General features: G+C 50.6%; 1 protein-coding gene across 12 annotated transcripts in view; it reads right to left on the bottom strand.

Moving 5' to 3' along the window:
* Nucleotides 1-15,556, bottom strand: part of PRRC2B (proline rich coiled-coil 2B) — an 87,980-nt gene that overhangs the window by 26,405 nt on the left and 46,019 nt on the right. For 11 of the 12 annotated variants that reach the window (XM_045082612.1, XM_045082611.1, XM_045082617.1 and 8 more), the window contains 5 exons: nt 13,076-13,166; nt 10,226-10,412; nt 6,281-6,596; nt 4,347-4,531; nt 2,170-2,365 (listed from right to left, as the gene is read on the bottom strand). In XM_045082612.1, the coding sequence (XP_044938547.1) occupies nt 2,170-2,365; nt 4,347-4,531; nt 6,281-6,596; nt 10,226-10,412; nt 13,076-13,166 (975 nt within the window). The remainder of the gene's footprint in view (nt 1-2,169; nt 2,366-4,346; nt 4,532-6,280; nt 6,597-10,225; nt 10,413-13,075; nt 13,167-15,556) is intronic. The other variant, XM_045082615.1, reaches the window with a different exon arrangement.

The following is a 15,556-nucleotide window of genomic DNA, read 5'->3' as shown; positions in this document are numbered from 1 at the left end:
GAAGAAGACAGACTGACGAGGTCACGAGAGCTCAGGTCAGCAGTCAGGACGCTGACTGGCTGCTGCAAGTCGGAGGCGTGCGTGAGAGTGTCGTGTGACCACTAACAGAGTAGAAACAGACCGCAGAGTACAACCACCAAAACAATAGGGAAATTTGTTCCAAAATATGAAGAAAAAGAAAAGCACAGAAAGGCGAGATTCACAGAAAGCACAGAAAGTAGGAAATCCGAATATAATAATCCCCAAGATCTAAAGTGAGGCACTTTGGCGCTTAAGTCAGATTTTTCCGAGTGTGAAACCACACACATCTTTTATGTACAAACTCCCCCGATAAAAGGGCTCAGAGAGGCTGACAGTAAAATGATGGAAAAAAGATACCAAGTAAGCACTCATGAAAAGAAAACCGGAATGATGACATTGATATCCGACAGAGCGAACATCCGAGGGAGGAAGCAACCAGGGACAGCAGGTGCCACGTGACGACAGGAAGAACAGAACAAGACACGTCGCTCCATGCCTGTCTGCTTCCAGGACAACGGAAGTAAAACCCAACAGGCTCAGGGATCTGACCGATCCACGGTCAGAGGGCAAGCGGGGCTAAGAGCTCGAGGTGGGACAGGTACGTGCACACAGCACAGTCAGCAAGTTCCAGGTAACGTGCCAGTCCAATCGGAGGATAACATGGTTTTCAAGCAAAGCTAGAATGTTTAAAAAAAAAAAAAAAATCATGTAAGAGCCTACAAAGAAAATCTCAACAAATGCCAAGCAATCTAGACAGGAACTGGTTGGTGCACAAAAGCTCTAGAGTGAATCTGACCTGCCACCTGTTGTTAAAAATAAAGCTCTACTGGAAAGTGACCAGGCTCGTTCAATTACTATCATCTCTGGTCATTTTTGTTTTAGAACAGTAAAATGGAGTAGTGCTCAAAGCCTAAAATATTGGCTGTGTGGCATTTATAGGGAGGTTTCCTGATCCCTCTTCTCTATCGTCCAAATAATATTTCCTAAACACAAAGCAACCACATTAGAAATTAACACCACAAGAGGTGCCTGGGTGGCTCCATGGGTTAAAGCCTCTGCCTTCGGCTCAGGCCCTGATCTCGGGGTCCTCAGATCAAGCTCCGCATTGGGCTCTCTGTGTAGCAGGAAGCCTGCTTCCCCCTCTCTCTCTGCCTACCTCTCTGCCAAATAAATAGATAAAATCTTAAAAAAAGAAAAGAAAAAAAAGAAATTAATACCACAAGGATAATCTTAAAACTCAATAGAAAATTTACAACGTACCATTAAAAATCATCAACGAAAAAAGGGTGATGAGCCAAAATCAAACTAACATTTGAAACTGTACAACAATAAAAATGCTGTTATCTTAAAACTTCCATTCATGGCTGGGGCACCTGGGTGGCTCAGTGAGTTAAAGCCTCTGCCTTCGGCTCAGGTCATGATCTCAGGGTCCTGGGATCAAGCCCCGCATTGGGCTCTCTGCTCAGCGGGAAGCCTGCTTCCTCCCCTCTCTCTGCCTGCCTCTCTGCCTACTTGTGATCTCTGTCAAATAAATAAATAACATCTCTTAAAAAAAAAAAAAAAACTGTATTAAAAAAAAAAAAAAACTTCCATTCGTGGGAATTTATAATACTTATAGCAAAAGATCACAAATTAATGACCTCGGTATTCAACATAAATAGTTAGTTAAAAAGAACAGAAAAATTTCAAAGGAGTTAATGAGGAAAAGACAGAAATTAATGTTAATACAAGCCAAATAAAATAAAGGAATTAAGAAATCCAAAAGCTGCTTTTTAAAAATGGCATTATGCAAACCTTGGGAAGGACAAATCAAGGACAAACAGGAAGGAAAAAGGCACAAAGAACATGGCAAATGGAAAGAGATAAACTTCAATTAAAAAAGAAAAAAAGAGCAGGACTAAACGACACAGCAAGAACACCAGAACTAATTCAAACGATGTATAACACGTGACCGGAAGGACACTCCCCAGGGTTCCATGTGACTGGTACCATGACCGTATGCCAACAACAGAAAGCCACAGCTCAGTCGGGTCCGTGAGCTGCAGGAGAGGCCAGACTGGAGTCCAGGGGGGGTCTACCTCCTGAAGGAACGCCCCTCCCCCCACACCTTCCCAGCCTCTCCCCCCGTGGCCCCCTGGAGCTGCTTACCCGAGGGGTGGAGGGCAGACGGGTAGAAGTCCACGGGGGCGCGAGTGGGCGGGATTCGTGGGTCCATGTAGGAAGGCATCATCATCCACCGGGGATCGAAGCCCAGCATCTGGGGATGGTGGGGGTAGAAGGTGCGCTGCGGGTGTGATGGCGGCGGGTACACTGGCTGCCAGTGCTGCATCTTGTACAGCTGCTCCTGACCGGGAAGAAGGACCAGGTCAGACATGGGCCGGGGCAGAGCCTGCACCTGCGTGTGTACGCACATATGACACACATACACTCACACACCCCCTCCCCCCACCGAGTCACACCAAGCCCAGGCTCGAGGAGTCTCTGACGGCTCCGCACGGCTCTCGGCGGAGCAGCCCGAATCCCACCATGCCCCATGGGGCCCTCCACCTAGAAGGCTCCTGTCTCCACCATCCTGGCTCAGCCCTGTTCTTCCTTCAGGTTGGCACTGAGAGGTTTGCCCTTGCTCTGGGCAGCCCCACCGCAGTCCATGGCAGGCCCCGGCGGCCAGCCTCTGCCCTGCGGCCCTGGGACCGCCCTTGATGCCCTGACGGCAGGTGAGGGCTTCACATCACCCGTCTCCCCTCACAGCAGTGGCACCCTTGCCTCCGAGCACCAGTCACGGCACACAGAAAAGTCGCTGCACAAACAGATGAGTATCAGCAGAACATTCTAGTCAAGGTCCGAGACCCTGTGAGGGTTCAGTTCCAGCCCTGCGCCCCTTGCATCACTGACCCCGGGGCCGCCCTCACAAGCACACCCCAAACCAGCCTTCCAGCAGGAGTCAGGAGCAGAGGCAGACAAGGAGAAGAGCTGACCGGCTGCACCCTTCCCTTCTACAAACAGGAAGGCCCGGGCCAGGCGCGCCAGACAGCTCTGCGACCCCCAACCAGCACCCACCAACAGGGTTCCGGGCTGCCAGCCTCCAGGCAGAGCTCCCCTGTCCGGCCCCCAGGCCCTCGGGGAACCTGACCAGACGGTCTGTCTGGCCGGCTCCTTCAGCTGCCCTGGTGTGTTCGGACTCCCTTCTATTCTGGAGGAAGGACTCAGCGGTCTCTGCCCCTGCCCCCGCCCCACAGCGTTACTCTCACGGCTGTGTCTGGCTGGAGCTACCTCGGAGATCCTCCTGGTCTGTTAACTCCCCGCCGAGCCTGCGAATCACCGCACAGCGCTGGCTCACACTGTTGCACTGCCACAGCACCAGGGATGTGACGTGCTGTTTGCAGCTCAGGAGCTGAGGGGCTTCCAAAACACCTCACGAGAGCCCGCGGAAAGGAGGAGCTGAGGTAAAGGCTTTAAAAGCAACTAAAAGAGATTCTAGAAAAGGCTGAAGACCCTGATGTGTCTCCCCAAGGCACACATGTTCTGATCCACACCCAGTGATGTCTAACCACGACGGACACCACATCTGGGTGCCGGGCGACGTGATGTCCACATGCCACCTGTCTCCCACTAAGCGCGCCGCTCGTCAGCAGAACCTGTGCCTCCACGCGTCCTCCTTGAAGACAGAGTGTGAGCGAGTGCTCCAGCGGGGCCACCAGAGTTGGTGTGATGACAACAATGACCCACGGCATCCTCCCCAGGGCAGACAAGGTCCCTTTTGAGGTGTAGGGACTAATACAGGGGATACTGATGGCACGGATAAGCCAGTCCGCAGGTGCCCTGAGGGCCCGGCTGCCAAGCGGAGGCAGGAGTTCATTCCTCCGGGCCCCAAGGCCACGCCCGACTAGAGAAGCTGCACAATCAGGATCAGAATCCATTCAACTCAACACCTACAAACCTACATCCTCAGCCCAAAGCTAGCACACCTCTCCAACAGCTTTGCAAGCCCTCCTGGGCCTCCTCTCTCCCTGGGAGGGTGCTAGGGTGGACACCACTGGTCTAAGGAGAAGCCACAGCGCACTGCTTGGGTGAGCGCCAACACCACCACCGCTTCCTTGCCAACATCGGACAACATGGCCGGCCGCTACCTGCAGCAGTTCTATTCCTTCATAGGAGAAATCACTTGGAAAAATGAAAATTGTCCAGGGCCACTCTCCTAAGGCTCTAAGTTTTCAGGCGCAACCCCTGCCCCCCTGCCAATGATGGGGGTATTCGAGGGCAGATTCCTGCCAGCTGTTTTCCCCTAAGGGGGAGGGGACATCCGCTGAGCTGTCAGACCTGTTTACCTGCTGCTGCTGGCGCTGGAATCTGGGAGGAAGTGACTTCTGGTACTTGCTGAACTCCTGCGCGGGGGAGCCGGCCTCCCTGGCCCCCTCCTCACTGCCGCCGCTCTGGGCCACGGCTGGAGATGCCGTGGGGGCTTCTTCTGAAAACGTGCTGGGGGCTCCCTGGGCAGAGAACTCAGGAGAGCCTAGAGGACAAATAATGAGAAAAATGTCTGCAGTGAGCTCACAAAAAGCTGGGCTGGCCAAACATTTATGGCAAACTCTCGTTCTTGCTGGCACAGACCTTCCACGGCTGGCCGGTCCCCAATCCCGAGCCCCGGCCCGTGCTAACACCTGCCCTGCACGTGTGAGCTCACCGACGCCCCGCGACGCCATCCCTCTGGAGGCGAGAAAGCGAAGGGCCAAGAGGTCCGGTGACCTGCCAGGGTCACACAGTGTGCGGTGAGGCTGGGGTTGGGTTCCAGGCAAGAGAGGTTTTACTGAAAAAGACTCCAGCGAAGCGGACAGCAGCCACCAGCTCGGGACAGCCCACAGCCATCATCCAAGGAGCGGGCATCAACCCCAAAGTCACGGCGCCTCTCCCTGCCCGCCTCCTCCCCGCGAAGGCAGAGAACAGTCCCTCTTTCTTGGCCCCATTCCAGTTTTCTAGCTTTGCACTTGGGGGGGGGGGGTCCCTCAGCTTTATTAAAGTATAATTAATGCCTGCATTCTTAATTCTGTTGCAGGGGACAATCAAACCCCACGCAAACCCCAGAGACCTGGCGGTATGTCCCAGAGGAAGGCCACAGAAGCACAGGGCAGGGGCACACGCAGCACCCAGGTCCGCCCGAGGACCTGTCTCAACGGAGCAGTGCTCACACCAAAGCACCGGCTTCCCAGACTCTCCAGCTCAGTGAGTACTGGGACTGGGCACAGGCTACACCCAGACTTCCGGGCAAGTAAACGGACAGAACAGTTGTGGGTTTCTCAGAGCTCGCCGGCCACAGGACCCACATGAGCAGCCTTCAGGGACTGAACCCAGCATCAGGCTCTTCTCTCCTAAAAAGAGTGGCTTTTAGTTCATTTAAGGATATCACAAAGAAGGGTGCCTGGGTGGCACTGTCAGTTAAGTGTCTGCGTTCACCTCAGGTCATGATTCCAGAATCCCAGGATCGAGCCCCACATCGAGCTCCCTGCTCAGCGGGAAGCCTGCTTCTCTGTCTCCCTCTCTCCCGGCTCATTCTCTCTCTCCCCCTCTCCCACAAATAAAATCTTAAAAAAAAGAAAGAAAGAAAGAAATCACAAAGAACAAAGCTGGCCGTATTCTTTCAAACCGCTGCAGGAGCCCCTCTCCGCCACTCAGCGCAGTTCAACGTCCCTTACGGAGCCACGTGATCCACTCCCTGCACAATTAATGCCAGGAAGAACGCAATTGAACGAGCAGAGCAGGCGGACTTCTCTCAATGCCACAAAGGTATGTTCTTTGTGATTTTCTTAAATGAGCTAAAAAGACCCTGTGCTAGAGCCTGCATCTTTGGCTAAGGACCCTGTGCTAGAGCCTGCATCTTTGGCTAAGGACCCTGTGCTAGAGCCTGCATCTTTGGCTGGGCGGGGCAGGAACGAGAAGAGCGACGAAGACGATGAGGACAAAGTGGGTAACACGCACGCTTTCCGTATCTGGAAGCTGCGCCCAGCGCTCTCTGTACGTGCTCTGCCGTGCCCCGGCCTGCGGGCAGGAACACACTACTCCATCCCGTCTTACAGACAAGGAAACAAGCACCAGGGAGGCGAAGTGTGGCTACAACAGGATGTGAACTCAGGCCAGAACTCAACGACCGTGCTTCCCGCATCCCCTCGCGGGCGCAGCCAGCTGCACCGGGAAGTTGGGAAGAAGCAAACAGAGCATGGCCAACAGCCCAGGGTGGCCGGTTCACAGGACCAGGCCCAGCACCTACCTTTGCGCACAGCAGGGCCATTCTCCTGTGGGGGCGGCTTCTCAGTGCCTGGAGATCGGGGCACCTCCTTCTCTGCCTGCTTCTGGGCCTCGCCCGCCTTCTGAGCCTGCTTGCACTTCTGATCCAGCTGCTTAAGCTTGGCGGCACAGGCAGCCAGCCTCTCTTCCCGGGCTCGGCGCTCCTCTTCCTCCCGGCGCTTTCGGGCTCGCTCCACAGCCTCGGACATCTCTGACTGCACAAACTTCTGCCGTGGGGCTGGCTTGTCCTCTTTGTCCTCAAGAGACTGTTGTCGGAACATGCTGCCCAGTGAGGACTTCTGCCCAGAGAATGAAGTTGGATGAAACAACGGGCCCGAGCCCAGGAGACAGGCCACCCCACCATGCGATCAACTCTCCTTCCCAAGACCCCTGAGCACCTTTAAGAGGCAGCAGTAGTCATGTGCCGACTGAACCTGGGTTTCAATCCTGCTTGGCCCTTTACTAATCTGCAGTGAGGTCTGGGCAAGTGCCAGTGTCCCCTACCCTAGCTCCCCCTGTGTAAGCCGGGCACAAAGAAGGCCCAAGGGACAGTGCACGCGCAATGAAGGCCGTGCAGAGTGCTCTGCACCGTGACTGACACGGGGAACAGCACTGGATGCTCTCACCACAGCTAATGCGCACACGAGAACGTCAGGGCCCCCTCCCCGGCTAGTGGAAAGGAGCAGACACCCCCACATTCATCATCTCAGTTGCAAAACGGCTCTCCTCTTTCTCCCATGAAAATATAGAAACCTCCGGTGTAAAGAGGCACAAGAAATTAAAAATTCACCGTCACACATACGGTTTCAAAGTGACTCTTCATATAAAAACATCTCTTTGGGGCCATTTCATCTGCTTCTGAGTCTCACTGGTTTCCAGTCACTGGGCAACCAGTGGGACGCCCTCCCAGCCCTGGAGAGGGGGGTCCCCACGTGGAGAGTGGAGAGGGAGTGGAGCTGCAGGCAGAGAGCATCGCAGCAGACGTCGGGGAGGTGTAATTCAGCACCAGTCACCGGAATTCCAGTGGGGAATGACCCTCCAAAGCAGCCTCCTGTGCCAGGTGCTCGTAGCAGATGCATACAAGGGTCCCCAGTCCTCCAAAATCAACAAACAAGATCTGTGCCTTTCCTCACGTGCTCGTGGGCCCTCCACAAAAGTGCCATGCAACACATTCACTGCAGTCAAGGACTTTCCTCCTGAAAGTTAACTACTCGTGATCAAGAGACATTAACGACAACCAGAGAGGATTAGGAACTTGGAACCTGGAAGCAGAGAAGCACTTTCAGAAGATGGGACTGGGGCGCGAGAGAGCACTGTCCTTTCAAGTTGCCCAGGATCAGGCCTGCCCCCGTGCTCTGAACGCTCTGTAGGCACCCCAGGGCCTACATCGTCATTTACCTCATACCCCAGGGCTCCCAGAAATGAAAGGGCACGTGTGGAACTCCACAAGATACCCGGAGCGCCCTAACAGTAGCTGCCGTTTCACAGACCTCATGCTCTGCAAAGCATCTGACCTTTTCAGAAGCCTGAATGCATGAAATTATAGAGATCTTTTTTTCTTTGTTGACTCAGTTAACTCACGTTGTTGTTTATGAGCAGATCAAAGTGAAACCTTCTTGGAATACTGAGTAACCCCCAGATAGGAATGAAATCTGGATTAACTGCACAGTAACTTCTAAGAACAGCTCTGTGTCAATTCTGTTTCACTTTTGTGGTTCCCTAACCCTAGGCACAGTGCCTGGCACACAACAGGTACTTGACACAAAAGACTAAAGATAAAAGCATTTTCATTTTATATGATGTGGAACCAGAGTCCCTTAAGTGCTGAAGTGCCTTAAAAATGGCAATTTCATTATTGTTGGCATTATTTTCCCAAATGTATCTCAATTAATGCCTTTCTCAGACCTAACTCTGTGCCTCCTGGACAATCAATCCCTTAGTCCTGAAGCATGGCCCAGCAAGGCAGGCATGTGGCGCCAGGCAGTCCTGGTGGCTCAGAGCAGGCGGTCAGAGCCCAGGCAGGAGGACGATGGTATCCATGTGGAGGTGCGGCTGGTGGGGAGTTAGAGCCCAACCAAGCTGGGTGAGGAGGCCATTCCCAAGGAGAGGTGGCCCAGCAGGAAGATTCAGGGCATCCATGTGGGGCGGGGGATGGGGCCCTGACAGCTGAGAGGACAAGGAGGGCATGGGTGCAGGGGAGAGAGGGAGGGGCAGACACGGGAGACCGCTCACACGGGGACTGGTCACGGCAGCGAGCACACTGGGGACGACGGGAGCAGATAGCTCACTGCTGGCAAGAGGAGTTACAGGTACACGGTGGGAAAGAACCAAGCTGGGTTGTGTGGAACCAGAGCTAACACTGTGAAGTCACGGCTCTCTACACAGATACACGAATAATGAAAACACGAACATGCGTCTGTGTGTACACACGCATCTGTGTATACACACACACCTGTCCCCACCCTGTCCGCCAAGCAGGCCCAGGAGGAGGGAGCATTCCTGATACCATATATTGGTTTCTAAGTATCTTAAGGGCTGATTCCAGAGCAAGACAAGGTAAGCACAAAATGACCTTAGAAAAGCTATCCTGGGGTGTCTGCCTAGTAGACCAACCATGCAACTCTTAATCTCAGGGTTGTGAGTTCAAGACCCATGTTGGGTGTAGAGCTTACCTGGGGGAAAAAGACGATTGAAAGAAAAAGAAAAAGAGAAAAGAAAAAAGCTTCTCCTATCAGAAAGCAAAGAAACTGCTTAATAATGGATGGGACACATAAGGACAGACACCAGCCTGAAGAGGCTCCTGACAACCAAATCAAAGATAGCCGGAGCTTCAGAACAAGGAGAGGAACAAACTATAACCCACTGATATGAATAAGGAAACCGGAAGTTTAATGAGAAACAGAATAGTTATATTTTCAAAGTAGCTCCCCACAAATTTCTTATCAGTTACAAATGTGGATGAGAGAAACTCCATGGTGTGAAATTTGGTGAGCATTAAAACCTTAGTTAAGGGGCGCCCGGGTGGCTCAGTGGGTTAAAGCTCTGCTTTCAGCTCGGGTCATGATCCCAGGGTCCTGGGATCGAGCCCAGCATCGGGCTCTCTGCTCAGCAGGGAGCCTGCTTCCTCCTCTCTCTTTGCCTGCCTCTCTGCCTACTTGTGATCTCTGTCTGTCAAATAAATAAATCAAATCTTTAAAAGAAAAAAAGAGAGCAATCAGAGTGGTGGCCGTCAGAGTGTGGACAGAGTGGGATCAGTCACATGGGGCGATACAAGAAGAGTCAGTGTCATCTCTGAGATGTTCTAGCCAAAAATGGAAATCTTGAAAACTGGAGGTGAATTCCACAAAATAAATGACTTGCAATCTCGGTAAGGGTCAGAGCCATGAGCGTGAGGGAGGCAGAGGGCTCCTCCAGACCGGAGGCAGCCCATGACCCGGAAGGGGACTCTTCTGCAGCAAGGACACTGACAGAGCAAACAGAACAGGCTGGATGGGGCTGAGAATCGGATGCTGGTGAGGCACCAATGCTGATTTCCTGGTTTTAACCGTGGTTACCTACGAGGCAGAAAATAAATACCAAAGTGTTTTGAGGGCACAGGGCCTGACCAGGGTGGCAACTTACTCTAAAAATGGTTCAGAGAAAAATATTCTTTGTGTTGTGCTTCCAACTTTTTGGTAAGTTTGTGACTGTTTCAAATTTTTAAAACTAAACTTTGTAAATGAAAAATCAAGAGAGAGAAATGTCCACCTAGGACTTCTCAGAAACCACGAACTCCGTGAAGTGCAATTGTAGAGGGCGGACAAGCAGACACCCGTTGTGCTGCGGTCCTGGAGCTCGGTGAGAGGAGTCTGAGGAGAGCCGGTGCACGCGAGCACACGTGTCTCCCGAGCTAGCCACAGGCACAGAACCCCTCCAGTGACCACGGTACCTGGTAGTCAGGGCCGGATGCCCAGCTGTGAAGTTTCCTAGAAGTTGGCTGAGGTTCTGGCACTTTCCGGACGACACGGGTCACTGCTTCACCCCAGTCTTTTCCTTCCTCCTGGGGACGCTTGGCATCAGCACTGTCCGCGGAGCTCATGGACAACTGCCGCTGCCGTCTGGGGTCCCAACTGCTCCTGGGACAGACCGCAGTGAGTGTGAGTTTTCCCAGTCAGCCCAAGTGCGCTGTGGTCTTACCCGTCAGAGGGCCTCAAGAATCCCCAGGCCAGCTGTCCACACACCAGTGTCGTTCCCCGGAACAGACCTAGCCTGCGTGGGTGAGAGGACACGCCCGCAACACCAAAACCCAGCACCAACATTTACCAAGTCACTCTGACACCAAAAAACGTCCACATCCATTACCTGGTTTACAGGAAATTAAGTCCTTTCTCCCCCATTTTAAAGAATGGGTAACAGAGTCTCGAGACGCTGGGGAGCTGTCTTCCCAGGAAGAGCGACCAGATTTGAACCTGAGATCCCAGAGGAAGGTCCTTCCTCTTAGACTATGGCTCCTTCCCTATGCTTTGCATAAAGGAGGAGCTCAATCAATTTTCCTCAGAACAGCAAACGAGATCTCCCTGGACGATGCCATGACAGAGCAAGAGGAGGAAGCAGAGCAGACACGGCACGGAGCAGAAGAGGGGTTCTGAACGGAGGCCGGGGGGAGTGGAGGTCTGCACAGTGCCCACCTTTACATGCTGCAGGGAAACAAAGGCACCAGGATAAAAAAATGCGGGCATTTACCAAGCACTGCTTTCGTGCGAAAGCAGCGCCCGGCATACGTCAAGGAGTTCAGCGAAAAGCAGCGGGTCAGGTCAGGTGTGGCTAGTATGTGTGTGTCCTCGCGTGTCCGTGCGCACGGGCATGGGAGGGCAGCGGGAGGATGAGGCCAGGAAGCTGCCTTAGATCACAGCGGGACAGCAACTGCTAGGACTCCCGACGTCACTTTGAGAGGCGCTGAGACCACACAAGGCTCCGGACGCACCAGGAAAGATGACAAGGCACAGAACGGAGGAAGGAGCTGAGCTGGCTAACCTCTGAAAGGGCGGGAGAAGAAAGGATGTGCTCCCAGGGTCGCAGAGACAATGAAGAGGAGGGATGGAGTCCAGGGAAGTGTCAGGAACCCATCACGGATGGGGAAACGAGGAAGAGTTAAGGAAGACCGGGGAGCGTGGAGGAGGAGACTCACAACCAACTCAGGAAACACCGAAAAGAGTGCAGAGTCAGGGAGGGGATGGTTTGGGGACTCTCAGTTTGAGATGTCCTTGGTCACAGCCAGCAGTGAAGCTGGGTCCAAACCCACGCTTAACTCTTTCAGTTGAATATTCCATTCACGTCAGCTGAAAGAGACGAGGAGCAGTGTCCGATGGCTCCGTAAGTCTGTAAAATTGTATGGTTTTGCCTTTAATTTAAGTTCTTGCTCAAAATTCCTTCTGGGTTTAGTGTTCCAAGAACTGACCCATAGAGATTTCCCAAGTGCATTCAAAGCTTCAGTTAAAATCAAGCAGCATTAAAATAAGTTAAAGAAGCCTCAATTAGTTATTTTTTGTGTATCAGAGAAAAAGTGGCAGAAGATCCTTACCCACTCCCTCTAGAAGGACTTTTAAGTAAGTAACATGGAATAACAAAGAAAAAGACTTGCAGACTCAACTATGTAAACATTCAGTTATTGACAATAAAACTGACAAAAAGAAAAACATCAAAGCATTAATAGCAAAACAATATAAAACACTAATCACATTTTAAAGGAGATACAGTAAGTCTAGTAAATATATGTACAAAGGAAATAGGCAATCCCACACAAAGGAAAACACTCATAATTGCTGGTATCAAAAATTAAATTAAAAAGCAAATTAAAGCAGCCATAGGTACTATTTAAAAAGTACTAGCCGGGATACAAGGGTCTGTTAAACATCTGCCTTCAGCTCAGGTCATGATCCCAGTGTCCTGGGATCGAGCCCTGAGTCAGGCTCCCTGCTCAGCCAAGAGTCTGCTTCTCCTTCTCCCTCGGCCCCTCTCCTGCTTGTGCTCTCTCTCCTCCTTCTCTCAAATAACTCTTTCAAAAAAAAAAAAGGTACTAGCCAAAGAGTCTGGCTGTCTTAGTTGGTAGAGCATGAGACTCTTGATCCCAGGGTCATGAGTTTGAGTCCCACATTGGGGATGGAATTTACTTTAAAAATAAAAGTAGTTGCCAATCAATCTATTGGTATTATGACAAAAACTAGAGGGACCAAAGTGCAATGAAGTATTTTCCAAAGGGCATTACAGGTAAAATGAGTCCAATGAAATGATTCAAAAAAGAGAAACGGAATGAAATGGTCACTAAGCTCAGGAAAGGTGGCGTGCCCCACTTGGTGCTCGTCCCACCTCCCCAAAGATCCCTGACACGCTCTAGCACGCCAGTCAGAGGCTCTGGGCAACAATGGAGTAAAGGAGTTAGGTGAAGCCCGTTGGTTTCCCAAACTTGCCTGGCAGAGACCTTTCTGGGCCCCATATCCATAGGTCATCTGCGGAGCAAGTGGTGTACACACTCACTCGGGAAAACACCGGCACAGTGGTTAACACCCCGAGTGCTCAGCCAGCCAACCGTGCCGGGATGCACACCCCGGCTCCAGGCCCACACGGCTGTCCCATCCACAGAAGAGAAACGGTATCAGCCCGTATGAGGCTGCCCGTGACCAGGAAATGGACTCGGCAGGATGACCAGCCCACGGCTGCACCGATAAGCAGTGACACACGCACACTCGCGCTGGTCCAGCCCCGGGAGCGGCACTAGGAGCAGCGACGGGGGGGTCCTTACCACTTGGGCCTGCCGTCCTTCCCAACGTCCTCCTCCTCTTCGTCATCACTGAACTTCAGCTTCTCGGAGTAGTCCACTTCCTCGTGCAGGCCTACATCAGGAGCAGGGCCGGGGAGACCGAGAAGCCAAGGCTGAGTGCCACGCTGGGGGCTTCCTCCAGTCAGGACTCATACCGGCCCAAAGGAGAAGGAGGGCAACCCGGCCCGCTGCCACCGCAACAAACACCGCAGGTAAAGGGAGGGACCGCTCTGGGTTCAGGTGACAGCAAAGCAGCCCTGGTCGGAAGAGCCCTTCCACAGACAACAGTTCTTAAATCTGGACAAAATGTTTTACAAATGTCTTAGAAGATACAGAAGAGTGAACAAAAGAGCAGGCGAAACTAGATGGGAGTCCAACCCAGAAACACAGAGCCATGGTCAGTGGGATCTGTGAGCTGCTGCTGTGTCCTAGGGCACTCCCCAGCCTGAGGGGCTCAGAGCACAGAAAGTACCCATCAGCTGACAAGTGGGCACACAAAATCTGGGAGATCCATACAGAGGAAGAGTATTTTGGCCATAAAAATGAATATGAACACACAGCTCAACAAAATGAATCTTTGAAACAGGCTCAGTGAAGCCAGACAGAAAAGGCTACACACTATACTGTGTGCTTCCATTTATAAGAAATGTCCAGAATAGGCAAAACCACAGAGACAGAAAGTAAATTAGTGGTTGTCAGAGGATGTGGGGGGGGGGGTAGCTGGGAGTGGCTGCTGATGAATGGTACCGTGTGCTGCTTCTGTGGGCAATGGAAATGTTCTGGAACTGGACAGTGGAAATGGCTGCACAAGCTTGTGAATGTACTAAAACCCACTGAATTGTGGACTTTAAAAGGATGGATTTAATGGTATGTGAAATTTGTTACATGAACTATACCTTTTAAAAAAGGAAACAAAAAGTCCAATACAATTATAAAGCCAATTTGATGAAAAAGCGAATACTATATGCTGTCTAGATCTTCAGTTTAAACAAACACAAATGGGTCAAAAGGAAAAGGATTCAAGAAAAATGCCACACCATGAAAACATAACACTACAGCAATGATCTCACATGGGACAAAAGGGACCCCCCAAGACAAAAAGCATTTCTAGTGATAAAGGACATCTAAAAACAATACAAAAGGTCAATACACCAGTCATAAAAATTATAAAATGTGCACATGCTTAATAACAGCTTCTAAATCAACAAAGCAGAAACCTGATAAAATTCAAGGGAGCAACATAAATCCACGGTCCCAGTAGAGATCTCCACACCTCATTTTCAGTAACCGAGAGAATCAGACAAAGGATAAGTAGGCAAAATCTGAAGGACACTTATCAACCACCTTGAGAGTAACAAAACTGATATTTACAGACACCTAACAACTGTACAATACGCATTCTTTTCAAATGCACTTGAACAGTGACCAAGACAGACTATGTCCTGGTCATAAAATAAGTCTCAGTAAGTTGAAAAGAACTGAAGCCATACAGTACATGCTCTTGAACTATGATGGAATTAAATTAGAAATCCAAAAAGCCCTAATAATGAAAATGAACAGATAAATAAAATAGAAAACAATCCAATAATGGAGAAAATTAAAGGTCAAAACTGCCTCTTAAGAGATGGAGATTGGGGCGCCTGGGTGGCTCAGTGGGTTAAGCCGCTGCCTTCGGCTCAGGTCATGATCTCAGGGTCCTGGGATAGAGTCCCGCATCGGGCTCTCTGCTCAGCAGGGAGCCTGCTTCCTCCTCTCTCTCTCTCTCTGCCTGCCTCTCTGCCTACTTGTGATCTCTCTGTCAAATAAATAAATAAAATCTTTAAAAAAAAAAAAAGAGAGAGAGATGGAGATTAATAAAAAGAACACCTCCTTGAATGAAGTGAGTAAGAAAAAGAGGAAACAGAAAATTACCCAGTTACTGGGGATGAAAGAGGGTCTAGCACTACAGAGCCTACAGATGCCAAAAGGAAAAGGAATGAGATCAACAACTTTATACCAATAAATTCAATTCAAAAGAAATGAACAAATCCCTTGGAAAATACAACTTATTAAATACTGACAAAAACAACAAAGGATATCTGAGTAACCCTGCAACTAAACAAAAAAAATTAAATTTATTATCAAAAAATGTCACCATCAAGAAAACTCCAGGGTCAAATTATTTCACTAGTGAATTTTACCAGGTATTTATGAGAGAAATACTACCAAACTTACAGAAACTTTCAAAAAGTAAAGAAGGAATGTTTTCCAACTCCTCTTATGAGCCCACCATAACCCAAGATCAAAACCCAACATAGATATTAAAAGAAAAGAAGATCAGAGACCAATATCTGCCACGGACACAGACACCAAGAACCTTAATAAAATATCAGCACACTGAATCTAGGCATACCAAAAGGTGGAGCTTATTCTAGAAATGCAAGGTTGGTTTAAATAGATAAATAAAATAAATTAAATTAAATA

This window comes from Mustela putorius, unplaced genomic scaffold (assembly GCF_011764305.1).
Source record: "Mustela putorius furo isolate JIRA1106 unplaced genomic scaffold, ASM1176430v1.1 tig00000596_pilon_pilon_pilon, whole genome shotgun sequence".
Lineage (NCBI taxonomy): Eukaryota > Metazoa > Chordata > Mammalia > Carnivora > Mustelidae > Mustela > Mustela putorius.
This window is presented reverse-complemented; position numbering and strand designations above follow the sequence as displayed.